The following is a 20,679-nucleotide window of genomic DNA, read 5'->3' as shown; positions in this document are numbered from 1 at the left end:
CTTCTTGCTACTATTCAACAGCAACCACCCCAAGGAAACCAGTGCTATATAGTAATTAGAGCTGTGGATTAGGATCTGGGAGATCCAATTTTGAATCATCACTCTGCCAAGGAAGCTAACTAGAAGACCGTGGGCCAGTTTACACATTCTCAAACTAACTTACCAATGTTGTTGTAATAATAAAATGGAAAAGAGTAAAAGTATGTAAGCTGCTTTGGGTCCTCACTGTGGAAAAAGGCACTGTATAAATGAAATAAAAATAAGTACAGCTGAATATAAAGAATAGGTTGTTGGTGAATGAGAAAGAAGCAGATTAGTGTACACCTCCAGCTTAGTGTACACCTGCTTTTAACCACTACACCAGGGGGAGGGGTGGCATGCAAGGGAAGGGGAGGGAGGGAGGGGTGGCATGAAAGGGAGGGGAGGGAAGGGAGGTGGAGGTGGAGGGGGCCCAGCATCTGGACATGGCCCACCCACCATAGCAGAGGAAGGGGGAGGGGAGGGAGAGGGAGGGTTGCCATGCAAGAGAAGGTGAGTGCTGGGAGGGGTGGCATGCAAGGGAGTGGGCCCAGCATCTGGACCTGCCCCTTCCCTCCCTTGCATGCCATCCCTCCCCTCCCTCCCCTTCCCTTGCATGCTACCCCTCCCTCCCCTCCCCCTCCCTCTGCTAGGGTGGTTGGGGCAGGTCCAGATGCTGGGGCCCCTTTCCTTTCCTTCCCTCCCCTCCCGTGCATGCCACCCCTCCCTCTCTCTCCCTCTGATGATGTTAGGGTTGCCAGGAAGAGGGAAAGCAAAATTAGCATGGGGACTGGGATAAAGGAGGAAAAGAGTACCCTCTGCAAATCTCTGTGGGTTTCCCACTGTGCAACTGGGCTATAGTTGTCCATCATTTCAGCAGCTTAGCAAGCAGTAATTCAAGACTAGGCTTCCTTGATGGTAGCTCTGAGATTGTAGAACTCTCTGCCCCATGACACAGACTTCATCCCTTTTAGTTTTCATAAAATTACTTAAAATTTGTGTTTCATCAGGACTTTTCTTGAAGTTAATTGGTGCTGTATGCTTATGTCATACATTTCAACAGGTCCCAATCATGTGGAGGTAAGAAAAAATTCTCCTATTGAACTTGGTATGTCAGGGTCTGTTTGATGTTACATTGTTGATTAATGTATATGCTAGTTATTTTTTTCTCAGTGTTTGTTTGTTTATGGATTTAAAGGACACCTTTTCCCCATACAGGCTCAGGGGGGCTTACAGCAGAATGTAACATTAAATTACATTTATAAATCGTTTCTGACATGTCAACCCATGATGCTAAAATCAATCTAGCTAAGGGGAATAGGAAGGGAAGAAGGGACAAAGGAATAAGAGCAGGGTAAGGGACAGGAAGTATGGAGGGCAGCTCTGTTGGAATACCATTGCTGCTCTCAACCATACACCTAGTGGAATAGTTCTGTCTTACAGGCCCTGGGGAACTGTGGCAAGTATTGATTTTATTATGACCCTGATAATTTAATTACATCTGCTTGATGATTGTAGACTTGATGGTTGGCTATCAAATGCATGCACTGATTCTACTGAAAAACCCTGCATTTAAAATTATAGGAAGTTATATTTAAGGTGCTAAAGTGTACCCATTCCACACACACATACACAAACACACACACTATTCTTGAGGATATACATGGATGAACCAGTCCTATGTTTCCATTATTTCCTCAGTTTAGAAACCTCCATATTTTGTTTCTTAGCACTTCAAAGAAAAAAGTATTTCCACTGCTGAATGATGGATAAAACAAAATAAAAGAGATGCTGGAGGGGAGGATCTAATCTGGGCATGAATGTGGTGGAAATATTTTTGTCTTCAAAATTGTGCAGGCATGAAATAAAATGTTCATGAGAAACTTCAACTGATTTAAAAACTGTGTGTGTATGTGTGTTTTCCTGAAAACAAAAATAAACAGTCAAAGATGATAAAATCTTCTTCCATCAATAAGCTGCTTACTGCAAGATCCAGTGACTCCCTTGAACAAGAGCCACAGAGAACTTACTGTTGAAAAATGATCAAAGTGAAAAGGGCCCCAGAGACTGGCCTATAAAGTCTCATGAGCAGGTAAGACCAATTGCCTAGCACTTCTACATACAAGTCAATTATAGGCAAACCGGCATAAATCATATCTATGGGCATGATGAATCTATATTTAATGTGACTACTTAAACTCTAGACAAGTTAGCACACTTGTGTGTATGTTTCCCCCACATAGCAGGTTCATTGGGAAGGGCCTTTTATTATAAAAGGAATTTCAGCTTCTAATTTACATCAAGCTAAAACAATTTCAACTGACCTCTGCTCATATTTTTTTCCTATGATACTATGTGTTATATTGCTCACCATGTTAAAAACTGTATTATGTAGCAACCATGAAGAATATTCACTGTACAAGAAGGATGCTGTGCGGTAACCACAGCTATCCTTTTTCTTTTTCTCTTTTTTTTAACTTCTTGTTTTTGTTGGAAATCTCTTGGAGTGATAGCAGTTTAAAGTGGTAGAAATTATTGCAATATGACAACCCCTGAAGAACTCATACATCCAACTCAGTTTCAGCAAAGTGCCCATTTCCTCCAGTCATTATAGGCATTATCTGAGTATTTTACTTAACATTTAAGTAATCCCATTCTTTAAAATGGTTGCAATTGAGGCTTCTCCCACCCCCATCTTCATGTTGGGGAAAATATCACTTTTCTGTGTGTTATATGGTTGTCAAAATAACAGAAGAGTCAATAAAGAGTTGGCATCATAGCCTTTGTAAGATGATTTTGCTGAGTATTGTTACAATGGTGCAATTAAAATAACATCAGGAGAATTTTTTTACATTTTGTTTTATTAAATGTCGAAGTTTACCTTCATGAAAAGAGTTCACAAAGAAAAGTTATAAATAATAAACATTATAGTAATGACAATAATTTGAATTCATTATATTATACGTTCACAAATGTTATCTGTCTTCTGCTTTTCATCAGATATTCAAATTAGTGCATCTATTGATTCCTTGAAGGAACTTTCTGAAGTCTGAAAAACAAAGTGGTTTATTTGGGCAGCATCTATTCTTTTTGCTTCTAGAAAAGGAAGCATTATCTTTTGTGGCAGTGTTCTGTCTCAGCCCCTGAACCAAGTCCTAATTCAAGGTTTTCTACTAATGCTGTCGAAGGCTAGTCCAGATCTGTTATTATCAAAAGGCGCATTAGTTCAATTGGATGACATAATGGTGAGTGGTCTACTACTGAAGATGCCGAGAATGTTGTATCTGAAGACAACTCAGAAAACAGAACACATGTTTTCTAATGTTTTGTTGCATGGGAAAATAGGATGCAAGATGTATTTATTTACTTACTTCATTTGTACACCCTGTCTTTCTTCCCAGTGAGTACCCCAACCAGTTTTACATTGTTCTCTGCACATCCATTTCATCCTCACAACAACCCTGTTAGGTAGGTTAGGCTAAGTATGTGCGACTGACCCAAGGTCACACAGCAAGTTTCCATGACTGTATAGGGATTCATGCCTGACCCTCCTAGCCCAGCCCCACACTGCCTCAGAACCTCAACTTTGTGCTTATCCCAGGCACGCATGCATAACAGCAGAAGTCCTGGTGCTCACATACATATGCCTCGCCCGCCCACATGAGCTGTCCATGCTAATGACTGCTGAAATTCACCTCAACTCAGTTTGCTTTGGATCAATTTAGAAGAGCTTTCTGGGGGGGGGGGGGTTCATCTGTGTTTTGAGAGGCCTCTTCCAGCTTTTAATGTTTGTGCATGCATACATACATGTTAATGGTATTACACACATGTGTATTATAATAGTATCACCAAGAAACTGTTTAACTTTACCTTCCTTGGATCTATCCCATAGCATGAGACTTGATAAAGATATTCTTTGGATCCAAATGCAGTACTGTAGAACCAATCCAATTGGTAGGGGCTGTGGCAAAGTGGTAGACAATCTCCTTAGCATGCAAAAGGTTGCACGTTCAATCCCCAGTGCCACAGCTGGTCTGAGTGGACAATGCAGACTGATTGGCCCAAGTGTCTGTTGCAGTATAAGCCAGCTTTTAGTTGCAGTATAAGGCATCATCCTCAAGAAATGGTACTGAATCCTACAACAATGGATATGATCAAAGAAGTTACTTAGTCCAATCCCAAATCAGATCCATCCACACTCACTCTTCTATCACTGCCTAGATCAATTCAACTGACAACAGAGCATAATGCTTTGTGGTCAGAAAGCAGGTTCTCTGCAGAAAGCTGCCCGCAGATCAAAGGAAAAAAAACACTGATGACTCCAGTTGATTTGTGAAATTAAACTATCAAAGACTGTCTTTTTTAAAACAACTTTAAGATGAATATTCCAGAATTCTTTAGCTTCATATAATATCTGTAAAACATATGTAAGATATTTTCTCCTTATTTTACAGTGTTTTATACTGCTGTCACTCCAAGAGATTTCCAACAAAAACAAGAAGTTAAAAAAATAGCTTAAAGATGAATTAAAATTTCAGAAATTTAGCTGAAGCCTATCTGGAAAAGGTTTGCTGCCATCCCAACAGGAAAAAAAACTTGCTACAAATCTCAGGCCCTTCACTGAAGAGACAATCAATAACCCTGCTGAGGATTAGACCACTTTAATAGGCTTATAATAGGAAAGACAGTTTAATTATCACTGGATAGCTGCAACATCCCATAGATTCCAACAGCCACTTAACTTTCTCTGGATTAGCCTTTAAATAAAACTCCAATTCTGTACATACAGTTTTGGAAATAACTGGGACTTGCTTCTGAGCAAAAATGCATACCACTAAGCTGTATTTCAGAGGCTTTGCTATGAAGGCCTAGGAGAAACATAGTCCTGGTACAGCTGTGCAAAACTTTTGTGTTCAAAACTTTTGCACAGCATAAATTAATATTGATTGTATTGTGGGCTGTGTGTGTGTGTGTGTGTGTGCGCGCGCGCACGCCCATGCACTCAGGATCTTTCCATTTATGGCTTTAGCAATTCAGCACATGTTCTGTTTTGGGTAATAAAAGAAACCAAGGATGTGGTCCATGTGTCAGTGCTAAAGGCTGAAAAATGTATTTGGAAACACATACACAAAGCTTCCTTTGACTCCCATGGCAACAGTGGGACATGTGAAAGGGCAAAGCTTTCTGTGTTAGAACTTTAGTCTCCTGCTCCCAAGAACTGTAGAAAAAGGGCAAGTGATGATGGAGGAGGAATTAATGTTCCAAATTGGAAACCCAAAAGTATTTGAGAATAATTACTGCACAGAATAGTACTGAGGCTTGAGACCATTTGAAGCCTACATGTTCTAAAAGATGTTTAGTATTTTTCAGGGGAAAGGGTGCTTAGGGGGTGTAGTTTAAGCATAGGTGAAGGCTAAGTATCCATTCCTTACTTTCATTATTCTTTCCTCAAAATCAAACCCTCCATTTAAAAAAAAATTCAGTAACGATCAGCCACATGCATGCTTATGTCATACATAGCTCCTAGTAGCCAGCTCCCTGTAAGAAACAGACTATTATATAAAAGTTACAGCCAGGAAAGTATCTGGCCTAATTCTTACCTTATCTCTGAGTTTTCTCACTTGCCTGAATGCAAAAGGGAAGGGGGCGAACCAGGGGATCCCAGATAGATTTTGGCTCAAACATCTATATTCCTAGCTAATGTTTCCAGTTGAGTGTAGCTCTCTTTGTTTTGTTGGTTCCAAATAATACCTTAGCCATAAATTCAGCATGTAAGTGTGGCTGGCCTAAGCTCACACAATACGATTCTATGGCAGAGGGGGAATCTGAATCCAGATCTCCCAGATCCTAGTCTGGCATTACACCATGCTTTCTGTCATGTCATATCCTCTCCAAATACTCATAGAACATTCAAGCACATAACATGACTTTCCATAAGTCCTGCTTGTTTATATCCTGCTTTTCCTTTGGAGATCTTTGATTGTCTTACATGGAGCTCCCAGTTCTATTCCATCCAAGCACTGATCAGGCTCAAACAGGCACTGTCTCTGAGTTACATGATTGCATGTCTTTACATATTATATTCAGAAATGATTTTGCTGCATTCAAAAAGGGATTCCATTTATGCACAATCATCACAAGATCCCTCTTTCATTTTACCGACTCTACAAGGTCTTTGTCAACCAAAGCCAACATTTTCCTCATCCCTGTGATAGAGTGTCAATTTTAATCTACTGTACGGATAAGGAAAATACTGGCTTTTGTCACCTGGACTTATGTTGTATTTCAGTATAATCATGCCTCCACTGAAGATGCATAAAATCCACATTTCCAAATAATAGGGCCCACTTTGATGACATCATTCCATGAGACAAGCAATTTGTTCACAGATGAAAATGTGCCTAAAATATTTTTTTGTTTAATTTTGCTTGGGCTCATTATGAATTTTTCCTAGGACTTATTCACAGTGGCAGTCGCTAACTCTGGATGAAAAACAAGAAGTCTTCAAGCTGTTCCCTAACTTTATAATATAAGGAGTGACTGAACACTCCTTATACATAGAAAACTAAATGTAGGGGAGAAGATTTTAGATTAGCCTTCTTCCTGACATCTCCATTTTCTATTATCCACTCCCTTTTCAACCATAGAACACTGACTATCACTATCTGCAGTCTAAATGGGTTTACCATGTCAGAGACGTTTTTGTGTACTGTAAATGTGTTTCTGATGTATGCATGAGACAACACAAGGCAACATTTGTGAAGCAAATGTATAACTTTTGAGAAGAAGAGAGCAGTCCCAAGCTTTGACTTCAGTGAACTTAGGAGGGTTCAGTTGATGCTGCAAATGTGTTTCACCCTGTTTCAAATTCTTATGCTGGGTTGGAATTAGAGCAAACCCATACAGGGGCATTGCATGCATTACAATACTATAAAGGCTACTCAGAAGTAAATCTCACTGTATTCCATTTAGTTATTTCCTTCATTTATGTCCTGCCTTTCTGCTCACTGGAAACCCAAAACATCCTCTCCATTTTATCCTCATAACAACCCATGGGGCCCTTCCCCAGTAAGTAGCAAAAAGGCCTCATGCTCTCCTAGTGGTCTCCAGAAACAAATCACCACATCCATCCAGTCTGATTCAGTTGAGTTGCCCTGTGTCCTGCAACTTGATATTCAGAGTTCAAGCATGACTTGTGTTGCTAATTTGCTGCAGCACAGTCATGCTCTTCTCTCCATTCACACTCTTCTCTCCTGAGGCAAGGTAGTGTGAACAAGGGTCCTGAAGTGGGGTTGATGCTGCTGGTGGTAAGACAAGGGCACCCACAAAGCATGGCTATAACATGAAGGGAGCAGCCGTTCAGCAAGGAACAGCCTGGTTTTCTCTGCTTTTCTGCCAGAGGTAGAATCCTAAGATTTGAAGTTCCGACAATACCCACCTCTTCCAACCCTACGCATTCTCCACCCTCTTGGATAGATAGGAAGAGCGTAATTCTTCCATTCCAGCATTCCAAAATGAGGCAAGACTGGAGGGATTTACATCTTATTTAAATGTGACAGTTATATCTACTCCTTCAATGGAAAGAGGAACCTGAGCCACCTTTCCAGAAGGTCCAGGCAGCCAGTCAACTCTGCATGCAAATGAGACATTCCACTGTTAACACTAGGAAAGTGGCTGCGTGTGGTTCCTGCAACTGGAAGTACTGAAAAAAACTTTCTAACAAGGTATTGTTTCCTGAGCATCTGGTTTTGTGAGTGGGTGGGGCAGTGGGGTGGTTGGAGGCAGTCCAACCTGTGTGTAAGGAAGGAAGGAAGGAAGGAAGGAAGGAAGGAAGGAAGGAAGGAAGGAAGGAAGGAAGGAAGGACATATCTGTCTGGTAGACTCTGCAAGAAAGGCAGCCTATAAACGAACTTCAATAGTAAGTAAGTAAACAAGCAAGCAAGCAAGCAAGCAAAAATCCGAGTGCTGCTTCTGTGTTTCTCCTTTTGAAGAAGCAACAGGAAGGCCATGGGCGGCTTGGAACAAAACCCGAGGTAGCAGTAGACTTTCCTCTGCCAGGGTCGAGATTGTTCTGCGCCCTTCCCGACCACAGCTGGGACTCAGCAAACGTCTCCTCTTTGGTGCCGACTACGCCTGGGTGGGTCCATCAAAGCCGGGTGCGGGGAGGGGAGGGGGGCTCAAGAGAGACAGCCCAGCCCTCTTCGACCGCTGCTAGCGATGTTTCCCAGGCTTGGCCCTTTGGAAGCGAATAACCCCGATTCTGGATGAAGGGGGTGGCCAGCTAGCGCCCGGGAGGCAGAGGGCGCGCTGGCAGCAGATCTCTCCGTCGCGTTACCCACGGCGGGAAAGGGGGCGTTGGCCTGCAGTAGCTGCATCTAAAGGTCCCTTAAAAAAAATCTTTTCAGGATTTGTGCAAGTTAAAGCCAACAAGCAGCTCAGCGACCCAGTTCTAGGAACCCCCTCCCCCCCAAAAAAGCTTCTTATATTGACTGTGACTCTTTAATCCTAAAGTGTGCAATAAAACTGAAGTAAAACCAGAATTTCTCCCTAAATGTCTACATAAAGCTCAACAAAATCGAATGCCAGGGGAATCCTAAGAACATTTTCCTGGAAGCAATTCCTGTTGAATAGACCTGAGCTGATCCGCTTTGTATTCCGCTGCATTTGGCCCAAGAGTTCATTCTATATTATAAGTACCTAAAAGAACAAAATTAGAGGACAGAAAAGAAATGCCTGGGCTTTTTAAGGTCCTTTCTTCTCCTTCACCTTTATGTATTATTTCAGAGACAGAGTGTAGACAGAGACAATATTTTCGTTTTAGCGTCAAATTTGGCCCTTTCCGTGCCCGGCAGAGATTTTTGGATATTCAAAATACACACACAAACTGGAAAATCCAAATGAATGATTCTGGAATTACTACCATGCTCCAGTTTTGATTACTACTAACACACGTTAGAAGCCGTATTTCTCCCATAAACATTTGGGCGGGGCGGGGCGGGGCGGGAACCTCCCGTTTTATCTCTCGGATTTGGAGTGGTAGTCGATCTAGGGCAAATTAGGAATAATATTGAGTGGACGCTCAGAACCAAAGGGTGAAAGAGGGATTCATCCTGAATATAAACCGCATTTAAAAGCAAAGTGTACTCGTCATGATCCAAAAATGAAATGACACAAAACCGCGGGAAAGTGCCCGACCTAACTAGTGAATGACTCTAATTCTAATATTATTCAACAAAGTAAGATACAACATTTGGACCAAAGTCAAAGCAAGGAAAAGAGCAAATGGAACTGAGAGGGTGGGTGGATCAAAACAGAATTCTGGATCAAAACAGAGTTCTCCCACCGCAAAAGAAAATAAGGGGGGGGGAGGGGGGTTGGCTAGATGCGCTGCATACAAGCTGAGCAGAATCTGCCAAGGCCTTTTTCGCAGGGCGGTCGTCTGCGTTGTCCTGCCTCGAAGTTTTCTCGAATGGCTGCTCGGACAGAAGCCCGTTCTGCGGCTGTCGCGGGCCTCCCGGCAACGGAACACGGCAGCATCCTGCGGGAAGAAGGCACCGATTACTGTCGGTTTCAGAGAATTAATGCCAGCATTAGGATGCAGTGACGGATCCGGACGGAATCAGCGAAGTGTTGTTACCTTTGCTAAAGAGTGCGACTTTTAAAACAGGAATCTCCCTCCCCTTTCTGCGGTTTTCCCCATTTTTTAATCTGAACTAGCGTGTCCCCGCCCTCCCCGCCTCCTCCCCGGTCACAACTTTGTGTCTGGGCCATAGAAGGCCGATGCCTTCCAGTTGTGGGGGGAAAAGGCTGCGTTTTATGGCTGCAAAGTATTGCCATTATATAGGGAGAAAGAAACAGGTCGGAGGAAGGGCCAGCCGAGAGAACCGCATTATTCGCCGGTGCTGGTTCCCTTTCCCAGCATCTTGCTAAAAGGTGAAAGAAGCCACCCAGTAGGCTGCATGGCATGGGTTGCCCTTCGTCTTCGCTCCCCCGGAAAAAGTACCGCCGTCTCCTTGGGCGCTGGAGCGTGGGAACCGCGGCAAAGACTGCGCGCCTTTTTCACACGCGTGCAAACACAAATCTGCAGGCTGCATGCAGGGTCTGATCTGGGAGCATCTGAATAAATGTGACCTGCAACCACAATAGCTAATTCGGATCCGAACCTCACTTCTCCTGTAAGAAAGGGCACGGCATGAAAACCACCCTGTGACCACGCTTTAAACACCCCAACGAGTAATTGGTTGAATATAGCAAAAGTGCGCGATTAATTCGATGTACAGGGCAGGTTCAGCGGGCAGGGGGAGATCCTTAATTTGGGAGCCTTTGCTGCTGAAACTTCTCTAGGCCAGGCGACCATGTTTAGCATCGGGGGTTTCGTCTGAAATCCACCACGCGACCTGATTTTACGAAGCGAGCCGGGCAGGGTCGCTCCCAAGATAATCCCGCAGCCCTGCTGTTCATGAAGCAGGCGGGGGGGACCTCGGGAGCCAAAGTGGGGGGTGCGGGGCAGGGTGGGAAACCGTTCCAACAGCCTTTGGTGTGTAAAGCTGGCTCCATCCGTTGCTGTGAAAACGTGGTTCTGGAAAGTAAAACCAAAAAGGATGTATCAGTGGACCAATCGATTGCTTGTGGCTAGCCAGACATGTCTCTGGATCCCTTCCCACTGATCCGTGTATCACTTCAGACCGTACAGCTGCTCGCATGCTTGAATCCGCCTCCGTTTTTGCCAACCGAAAACAGTTATTCATTGATTTTTCCATCACTCTCTCCAGTGGAGATCCACAGCAGCTTACATTGCTCCTCTCTTATCCATTTTATCCTCACAACAGCCCTGCGAGGTAGGTTGGGACAAGAGTGGGTGTCACCCACAAGCTTCCATGGCTAAGTGGAATTTGAACCTGGGTCTCCCAGATCTTAGGCTGGCGCTCGAACCACTATACCAATCTGGGTGTAGACAGACCATTGGATTTGTATGGGAATGATGTCTGTATTAAATCATGCGAGTCCCCCACCTCCACCTGCACAGACCTCAAACATCTGGGCTCGGCAAGAGGAAGTGCTGCTGCTCTGACCTGACCTTGCACTTTCTCCCTGAACTAGGCTGAGAAAGAGAGCGGGAAGGTGACTGGCGAACCAGGGGTCCGAACCGGGCTGTGGCTGGGCACAAAAGGGAGAGCCCCGCTTCCTGCTTCCCAAGGGACTGAGGGTGGGCACAGGCAGGGCTCCCCCCCCCCCGCCCCTCCAGCGGAGGCGCCTGGCTGAGGACCGGCCTGGCTCTGCCCGGCTCCATCTGTCCCCTCTCATTGCTGTCACCGGCGTTTCCTCCTCGCTCCGGAGCCCGCGTTGCCCTGGCCGGCTGCGTGCCAGCCTGAAAGGGGCTTTTGTAAAACGGGACAGATAAAAATGAGCACGAGCATATTGTTTGACAGAGTGATCCAGGATGATGAAGCGCCTCCTGCTCCGAACGGGGGCGGCGAGAAGAGAGGCGAAAATGGTGAATTCCTAAAAAACCGAGCGGAGCGCTCTTTGCTCGCCTTCGCCTGGAGGGGATCTGCGGCAAAAGAGGGCCGCGCAACAAGATCACGTCCGGCGGCTTCTTTCCGCGGGGAAGTCATTAGTTTTGCTCTGCAGACAGCTCCGGCTTGGGAGTCTCCTGCGCCCGCCCGCCCTCCCCCACCGCCCTCCCCGCAGCCTGCCCCCTCCCTTCCCTTTCCTGACCGGGGATGAAAAGAACCATTTTCGAGAGAAAGCCCCGTTTTGATGAAATCCGACGGGCTGCTGATAACTCCAATGCTAATGTGCCATAATTAACATAATAGCCATAATTAAAAGCGCGCTAACAATGCCATAAATTTATCACACAATTTTACTAGCTTTCTGCCCCTAACTGCTCTCTCATCGTTAATTAAACGTGTTGCCTTTTAGCGAGTGGATGTTTGTACATTTCCGGTGTGCCCGTCTCGCTTCGGAAACGGGACCGGCTCGTGGGGCTGCCGGGCGGCCGCGGGGGTGGGGGGAGCTGTTCGCCTTTTCCCTGTCCCGCTACGGCGCTTTCCCGAGGACGACACCTTAGTGTGGGTTTTGTTTCTATTTTTACTTTTTTTGTTAACGCCGTTATTACAAAGGAAAATATATTTGTCCAAGAAATGCAAGGCCAGGTGAAAGACTGGCGGTGTTTTGTTTCGTTTTAAATCCGCGAGCTGCTGCGAAAGCCCCTGTTTTTTGGACTGACTGCCGAGTGGCGTCCGTGGCTGAAACCGGGCAGGGGGCTGGCAGAGCGGGGGGCGACGGGGCTCCCATCAGACCCCGGTGGCGGGGCTTTTCGGGGACACCTACACAGCCCCACAGCCCTAGGCCAGCTGCCCCCGGACGGTCTAGTCCTCCAGAAATCCTGGCCGGCTTCAGAAGAGCCGCGGCAGAAGATGCCCCCAGCGAGCCGGGCCTTCCAAACATTGGCCAGTTGTCCTGGAGAAACGAGACGTTTCCCCATTACCTGGCTGCTCGGAGTGAAAGTCCACCCCCAAAAAGGAGGGTGGGTTCGTCTCTATTTGTGTCCTCGATTCCCCTCGTTTTGTTCGGAAAGGCCGCCTTCCTGCTAACACCCACCAGAACCCGGCTGGAAGGAAGGCCGGCCGGCGATTTATGCAATTCATTAGCCAAAGTAATAGGGTTAAGGAGCTGCAAGAGGACACCCCGTTGATGGCTCCCCGAACAGGAGGTTGGGCCGGCGGAGCTGCCGTGTTTCCCCCTCTGTCCGCCCCCCCCCCCCCCCCCCCCCCCCCCCGGCTTCAATATCCCCCCCCCCCCCGCGGATTCGTTTGTAAGCGGCTGGCTTGGCGGCGAGGTCACATCAGACCCAAAGTGAGCTGTAATTAATTTCGCCGCTTTCTTCATAAGTTTTCGGCCTCAACTCTCTGGCCCGATGCTGGCGATGATACGTCTCTATCAGAAGCCGGATCGATCGGAACCCAGCAGTTTTCTCTGGTCTCCCGTTCCTTTGTCCGCGTGTTGGTGCGCCCGCCCGCCCGCCGGCCTCCCTTGCCTGCGCACACGCCGGCCTCCTCCTCCGACAAAATATTTATCATACACTCCGCTCTCCTTCTCTCTCTCTCTCTCTCTCTCTCTCTCAAAAACGGGGGGGCTTTGTAGCTGAGCATCTGTTCTCTCCCCCCCCCCCCGCCCACCTGGCGAGGTCGGGGACCTTCCTGAAACTTCCCGAAACATGCAGGCTGCTACTGGCGTGTCCTCCCCAGTCCCGTCCCCCGTCCCCACCCCACTCCAGCGAAAGTAGGCTTCTCTTTCTAAAAGGGGTTTCCCCCCCACCCCCTGGCAAGCTTTGGGGGATGATGGAAGACCGGTGGGTTTTCAGAACAAGCTGCAATTCGGCTTCTAACAGGATCGGCTGGCCCCTGGGCCGTGTCTGAGGCTCCCGGGCAGTTCCTTAGGGCGACCCGCCCCCCCTCCTCCTCCCTTGGGACATGAGTCAGTCCTGCAGTTGACGCTTTGGGGGGCGCTTCTTCTAGGACATTTCACGTTGCGGGAGGGATGAACGGAAGCCCTAGAAGCAGGCGCCAACGCCGCAGGATCCATCCAGGCCCGGCTGGCCCTCCGCTGCTCTCCTCGCACCGCCCCTCTCACCAACAGCCCCTTGACCTCGGGCGATCGCGAAGGAGAGGGAGAGGGACCAGGGGCCAGTCCCGGAGCTCTCAAGTGATCCTGAGGGGAAAGGGGGGAGGGGTCCCCCTCACGTTTCGATCCAAAAGCACTTCCACCCGGCCCCCTCCCGCCCTGGTCTCTCTGGCCCCGCGCCTTTGCCCCGTGTCAGGGGGCGCGGCCGAGGGATCGAGAGACTGGCACGAGAGATTCCCCCCATCCCCCAACCGAGGGGAAAGGTTTCTTTGCAGGCTGAGCACCGTCGTTCGTGGTGGGAATTCACTGATTTCACTGTCCTTGGTTCTAACGAAAAGGGCGCCCGAACTGACGGGCCAGGGACCGCGGCGCATGGGCGACCCTGTGTGGCCCTTCTTGACCTGAGCAGCGGAGGGGCTGGGTACTCCAAGGCCCGAGAAGACCCGCGCTCGGCTAGAGGCCCCGGTCGGGTTGACGGGAAGCCTTCAGACCGGCAAAGTGCCCGGCTGAGGAGCCCTCTTTGCGTGTGACAAGGATGCCTGTGTGTATCTCGTCCGGCTGCCCCACCAGGCAAGGGGGGATCCTTTTCTCCAGGAGGCGCCGTCTGGGGGTCGCCCCGCTGGTGGCAGCACAGCCTCCGTTCGTTCGGCAGACAAAAGCCGGCAAGACCCGGCAGCGCCACTCGGCAGGCCCGCCGACCGACCGGGAGAAGAGTCGCTGGCTGCGGCCGGCGGGGGCTGGCGACAGAAAGCAGAAACCCGGGCGCCGGTCAGGCTGTCGATTGCCCTTCGGTTCCCCGCCCGCAGGCCGCGTGGAGTCCCTCCCCTCCCCCGCCAAGAGTCCGGGCGTCACCTTCTGGCCCCGACCGGCTCCTCCTGGGCCAAATGAACGGGCTCTGCACAGGCCTGATCGATACCGAGTCGAGCCACGCCGGCTGGAGCCTCCCGAACCCGGCAAACGGCGGCCCAGCGCAGGCGAGTCCAGGACGGCTCTCTCCCCGGTGCTGAACCCAAGGACTCCCCCCTTTTATCGGGCCGGTGGGGGAGGGCAGGAGAAGGCGCACCGGTTGGCCGGAGGGCGCGCGCGAGATCCGGGCTGGCCTGATCGGGAGGGCTGGTCGGCACCGAGAAGAAGGCCGAGGTGGGCGAGGATGGAAGCCCCTCACCACCACCACCACCGCCACCCCGTCCTCGCACCTCGCACCTGGCCTCTCGCAGCAGTTCCCCGGCAGAGGTGCGGCGGCGGGAAAGCCCGAGCCAGCCGCTCCTCCGGCCCCCGCGCCCTGCCCGGCGCCCGGCGGCAATCCTGCCTGGCTTTCTCACCTGCACGGCCTTCTGCCGCCGAGCCCTTCCGCTGGCTTTCGTTTGCAACTCCGCCGCCGGCCCCCTGCCCCCCCCCCCCCCCAGGCCCGCTCTCTCCTGACCGCCAGGGCCGGGCGTTTTGGAGGCGAATCAGCTATTGCTAAGAACGGAATAACCTTGGCGAGGCGCGCCACTCCATCACAACACCACAACACCCGCACACATCCCTCGGTTTTTTTTTTTTAAGAGTGGCTTCCTTTATTGAAGTATTTCCAAAATAAATTAATGGCTGAATAAAAGGCAAGGACGAAGGCGCGCCCACCGGACTTGGCTCTTTCTTTTCTTTTCTTTCTTTCTTTCAAAAGAAAGGTGAAATAATTCTTCTTTGCTACAGAATTAAAAAGGATTTTTCTGCTGAGGTCCTCAGCCTCCCACGAAATCGCAATAGCCGGACTCTGCAGAAGAAGGCGCAAAGGTGCCGCGGAAGTCCCCTCTGCGGAACTCAGTTGCGAGTTCTGCATCGAAAGGGATCTTTCTGGGCCAGGCCAAGTTCTCCCCTTGGGGAAGCCGGGCCTCCTCAGGTATCCCTTGGGCCGAGAGGCTGCTGCGAGGGTCCCCCAGCCCTCCCGTTGCCCAGGCTTTCGGGAAGGCCTTCACACCTCGGCCGCAGCTGCACGCAAACGGCCCTTCCTTTGTCGTTGTGTTGTGCTGTTGTGTTTGGTATTCTACCTCTTGGTTGTTATTTTTCTTGGCCCTCACAGCAGGTGACTCCATCGCCCGGTTTGGAGCGGGGCTCCGCAGCTGGTCCTGCAGTTTGGGGGAAGCCAGGCGGGGGGAGGAGGGGGCACAAGAGAGTAGCCCTCGGCAAAGGGGGGCGCTGGCGGTCCCAAGTGGCTCTGGCAGGTGGCCCCGCTGCTGGGTCGCTTGGTCGGGCAGCCCCGGGGCTTCAGAGGCGGAGGCTCCTCGGGAGGGGATCAGCAGCGGACCCGCACTTCCCACGGCCTCCGGCTCCCCCGCCCCACCCCCGGGAGTGCGCCCGGAAGGCCAAGAACTTGGCCGAGCTGGGGCGGGCCCCCAATTCCGGACATGGGGCCGGGACTTCCAGCAGAGGCGCCTGGTTGGAGTTGGCGGGAAGGGGGAGGGGGGGCTCGGCCTTGCGCCGGGTGCGGGTTGGAGATGACGCCTCCGGCCCAACTCGCCTGAAGGGGCCGCCCGGAGCCCGGAGGCGGACAGCCCCGCCGCGGTTGTCTCTTTGTTGACATTTCCCTGAAACAACTTGAGAGTCGGGCCCGGCTCAGCAGTGGGGCGCTGACGTCAGGCCATCACGTGGCCCCGCCTCCTAGTATATCTTTAACTGGAAAGTAATCTATCAGGCAGCCTTTTAAAAAGGGACTTTCAAAGTGGCAGCCGAGTTCCTGATCACGCCCGGTGACTCCCCGCCCTCCCCTCGCTCTTGCTCGGCTGCGCGGGGGAACCGGCTCCCCTCCTCCCTCCAGCGGCACGAAGGAAAAATAAAGGCAAAAAGAGGAGGCGACCCCAAAAATGGCTTTAAAAGAGAGGGAGTAAAAACAAAAACAAAAAAGGGGGCGGGAGGGGGGAGAGGCGGTTTTGAGGCCGAGGGGGGCAAGAAGACCGACGCGGCGGAGATCTGACCTGCAGAGGGAGCGGCTTGGATGAGTGGCGAGCGGGTGGCGGCCAGCGAGTCCCTCCGGCCGGCCGTGGATCGCGGGCGCCTGGACGGCAGCAGCTCTCCAGGCTGCGGGCGAAAGAGGCCGCCTCTGACTGTGCTGCTGCTGCCGCTGCTGCGCCGAACTTGGGGGCCGATCCCAGGCGGGAGAAAGAGCTGGTCGAGGAGTCGAAGCGGATCTGTCTGCCCCACCTCGCGCCCCCACAGCCTTAGGCCATCCTTTGGTGAGGTGGGGGGGGGGAGTGCCCGGCCACCATCCCTGACCGCCGCTGCCGTTGCCGCCCCCGCTGAGTGACCTCAAGGGGGACAGGAAGGCAACGCAGCCCCGTCGACGGCGGAGAGGTGTTCGATCCGCTCGCAGATGCCTGCTGGAGAAGAAGAAGGCGCCGAGGCCCGCAGATAGAGGAGGAGGAGGAGGAAGGAGAGGAGGAGGGACGCAGGGGGAGGGACGGAGGGGAGCCCCCTCGGCCGCCCTCAGCCCCACTCGCTACCTGTTGGAGAAGCGGCGTCGGAGCTGGGACCGGAGGGGGGGTCGGCGTGGCCTTGGCCTCTGGAGCTGCCGGCGCCCGGCTCTTTCCGCTCCTGATTCCCCCTCGCGGTCGCAGCCCACCCTCCCGTGAGCGGGGATGACCCTGTCCGGCAGCCTGAGCGCGAGCGACATGTCCGGCCAGACGGTGCTGGCGGCCGAAGATGTGGACATCGACGTGGTGGGCGAAGGTGACGAGGGCCCGGAGGAGCGCGAGGGCGGCGGCGAGGCCGAGGGCGGCGGGGGCAGCCCAGCATCGGGGCTGCCGGCCCAGCTGGCCCTGGACGAGGCGGCCGAGCTGCTGCTGGCCAAGGAGGCGTCAGCGGGCGAGGCGAGCTCGGGCAGCGGCAGCCCCGTCGAGGGTGAGAAGGCGGCCGAGGAAGGGGGCCCCGCGGCTACGGGGGCGGCTGCCGGGTCGGGGGGAGGCGGCGCCGGCAAGCCCAAGAACAGCCTGGTGAAGCCGCCCTACTCGTACATCGCGCTGATCACCATGGCCATCCTGCAGAGCCCGCAGAAGAAGCTGACGCTGAGCGGCATCTGCGAGTTCATCAGCAACCGCTTCCCCTACTACCGGGAGAAGTTCCCCGCCTGGCAGAACTCCATCCGCCACAACCTCTCTCTCAACGACTGCTTCGTCAAGATCCCCCGGGAGCCGGGCAACCCGGGCAAGGGCAACTACTGGACCCTGGACCCGCAGTCCGAGGACATGTTCGACAACGGCTCCTTCCTGCGCCGCAGGAAGCGCTTCAAGCGGCACCAGCAGGAGCAGCTCCGCGAGCAGACGGCGCTCATGATGCACAGCTTCGGCGCCTACAGCCTGGCCGCCGCCGCCGCCGCCTCCGCCTCCTCGCCCGGGCCCTACGGGCGCGCCTACGGCCTCCCGCCCGGCGCCTACCCGCATCCGGCCGCCCTCCAGTACCCCTACATCCCGCCCGTCGGGCCCATGCTGCCGCCCACCGTGCCCCTCCTGCCCTCCAGCGAGCTCAGCCGCAAAGCCTTCAACGCCCAGCTCAGCCCCAGCCTCCAGCTCCAACTCAGCAGCCTCAGCGCCGCCGCCGCCGCCGCTGCAGCCGCAGCCGCCGCCTCGGTCGGGGTCGGGGCCGCCGTCAAGGCCGAGCCCCCCAGCCGGCCCTCCTTCAGCATCGAGAACATCATCGGCTGCGTGGGCGGCGGAGGCGGCGCGGCGGGCGGAGGGGGCGGCGGGGGGCCGGGGGGCGGCGCGGGGGGTCCCGGCGTGGCCCAGACCTTCCTCCGCCCGCCCGTCACCGTCCAGTCCGGCCTGCTGGCCCACCAGCCCCTCTCGCTGGCTCGCACCACGGCGGCCATCACGCCCATCCTCAGCGTGCCCACGAACATGATCTCGGGACAGTTCCTGCCGCCCGCCGCTCCGCCGGTCCAGGCCAAGTGGCCGGCGCAATAGGGGGCCGCGCGCTGGGCCCGGGCCCCACAACCAGAAGGACCACGCGGGGGCTCCCCGCACCCCCCACCCCAGCGGCGCTGCCCGGGCCCGGCGCCAGGCACTCTGAGGCGCGCCCAGGCGGTCAGGACAGCAGGTAAACCTCGTGCGCCACCCAGGGCGACCGCTTTGTACATATTCGTGTGGGGAGGGGGCAGAAAGAAAACGAACACGAGGGACTGTCCTTGGCGGTTTTTATTTTTCTAAAAACAGACCAGATCTGGAAGCGAAGGGGGTGGCATCATTTTGAGAGAGGCTCCCGCAGAGACCGCGAGGGACCAGGAGCCCCGAACTTTCACTTTTGCTGAAGGTTCTTATTCGTCTTGGTCGTTTTCTCCGACAGGAATCCAAACACACCTGAACGGAAAGGGAAGGCTTTCTTCTTCTTCTTCTTCTTCTTCTTTTAACAAAAGGCGGCAAAAGAATTGAACGGGGGGAAATTACCGGGAAACACCGAGGGGGAAATGGTCCCTGTCAGCCCATTATAGAAGTCTGTTTATATATGAATGAAGATATGTATTCTTAATGTTACTCCTTCGTGTTGTACACAGCTTTGTAAATAAATTTTTCAAACGGTGCTCGTGGTGTGGACCTGCTGCTAGTTGCAAGAGTGCCTGAAATAATCGGGGCCGGCCGGGAGCCGCCCTGGAAATCACCCGCCGCCCGGGCCCCAGCGCCCCACGGTCGCCATCCCCAGGCGGCCAGGGGGGTTGGGAAGGCCCGGCGGCGGCGTCCTCAGGCCTCCCGCAGAGAAGGGGCTGCGCAGTCGCCCCTGGACCGACCTCGGGGCCCTCGACCTGCTTCCGAAACCGTTTTGCCCTTTCCCGCTGTCTCTCAACGGCAGTTTGAGTTGTTGCTAAATTGGATATGAGTTTTTAGATGCAGAAAATATCCATTCCAGTTAGAGAGAGGCGTTTTAAAACAAAGCAGTCCAGTTCCGTTGAATAACTAATAGTATCTCTCCACAGTGATGAAAAATGGATAAAAAGAAATCTGTTTTGCATTGGTGGGAAGGATGGAAGCGAATTAAAATCGGATCAAGAAAAGACACCCTCTAGCCCATTTTTGTTTGTTTTTAGACGCAAGGTACCTGAGTGTGTGTGTGTGTCCCCACCCCCGATTTTGTTCCCTGCCATCAGTCCCTGCGGTCCCCAATATAGACCGCAGGCCGGTTCTGGGCGGCCCCTCTTCCTGACGGGCTTGTAGACCTGCGGTTCTTGTCACTCCTCGTTTATGCAGAACTAGAGCCAAAGATGCGGAGACCTTGGCCGGGGCGCCCGGTCGGCCTTTTCAAAGGGGCCAGGAGGCGGGGGGGGGGGAGGCAGACCTCCCCCTGCTCGCTGGACGTCGAGGACAGACGGGGTTTAGGGTGACGTGGTGCCTCCGAGGGTATCTTTTCCCCCCTTCCCCTTCCTCTCCCTCTGCAGCTTCGGCCTGCCGGCAAAAGGAGAACCCGATTTCAGCGTGGCGAGGAAGAAGGGGGCTCCAGCGTGATGCCTCCTGCACCGGGCCCCGCAGCCCTCCTCGAGCCGCTTGGAGAAGCCTCAGCCAGCCGGGGCGGGGGGGTGTCGCTCTCCCTCCGCCAAGCCAGGAGCCTCAGACCTCCTGCGCCCCCCCCCCCGCCCCGCTTCCAACCTGGGCCTTCGGGGAGGTTTCGGCCCCTGGCCCTGCGGTGGCCGGCTGGTTGGCCGCCTCATCGACAGCCCCTGTTATTCCACCCTAAGCAAACACTGAGACCTCGGGAAGCGCGCACCGAAATAGAGCCGGCCGCCTGGCGGGAGCGCAGGCAGGCGCGGGGGGAACCTGAACTTTAGCAAGGAGGCGCCGCTCAGCCTTGGAGGCAGGCAGGCAGGCCTCTCGCTGCACCCCTAGGGTCAGCTCGGCTCTGCCCCCTCCGCTGCCCCAGAGCGCTCCATGTGGGCCGCCTGGCCAAGGGCCGGTGGCTTCCCGGACTGCGCCTGGCCGGTCGGGCTTTCCGCCGACAGCAAATGGCCCCTGTGCGGGGATGTGTGTGTGTGAGAGAGCGAGCGAGCGAGCTATCTTTAGGCGGCCCCCTGGGAAA

General features: G+C 53.0%; 1 protein-coding gene across 1 annotated transcript; it reads left to right on the top strand.

Annotated features, from left to right (window-relative positions):
• The first annotated feature begins 17,081 nt into the window (after window positions 1–17,081).
• On the top strand, window positions 17,082–19,195 carry FOXD3 (forkhead box D3). The gene has a single exon (XM_048495921.1). The coding sequence runs from the start codon at window positions 17,262–17,264 to the stop codon at window positions 18,579–18,581; it is 1,320 nt and encodes a 439-aa protein (XP_048351878.1). The 5' UTR covers window positions 17,082–17,261; the 3' UTR covers window positions 18,582–19,195.
• The last annotated feature ends 1,484 nt before the right edge of the window (window positions 19,196–20,679 follow it).

Source organism: Sphaerodactylus townsendi, linkage group LG05 (genome assembly GCF_021028975.2).
Source record: "Sphaerodactylus townsendi isolate TG3544 linkage group LG05, MPM_Stown_v2.3, whole genome shotgun sequence".
In the NCBI taxonomy this organism is placed as follows: Eukaryota; Metazoa; Chordata; class Lepidosauria; order Squamata; family Sphaerodactylidae; genus Sphaerodactylus; species Sphaerodactylus townsendi.
The sequence above is the reverse complement of the archived record's forward strand: the minus strand, read 5'-3'. Positions and strand labels throughout refer to the sequence as shown.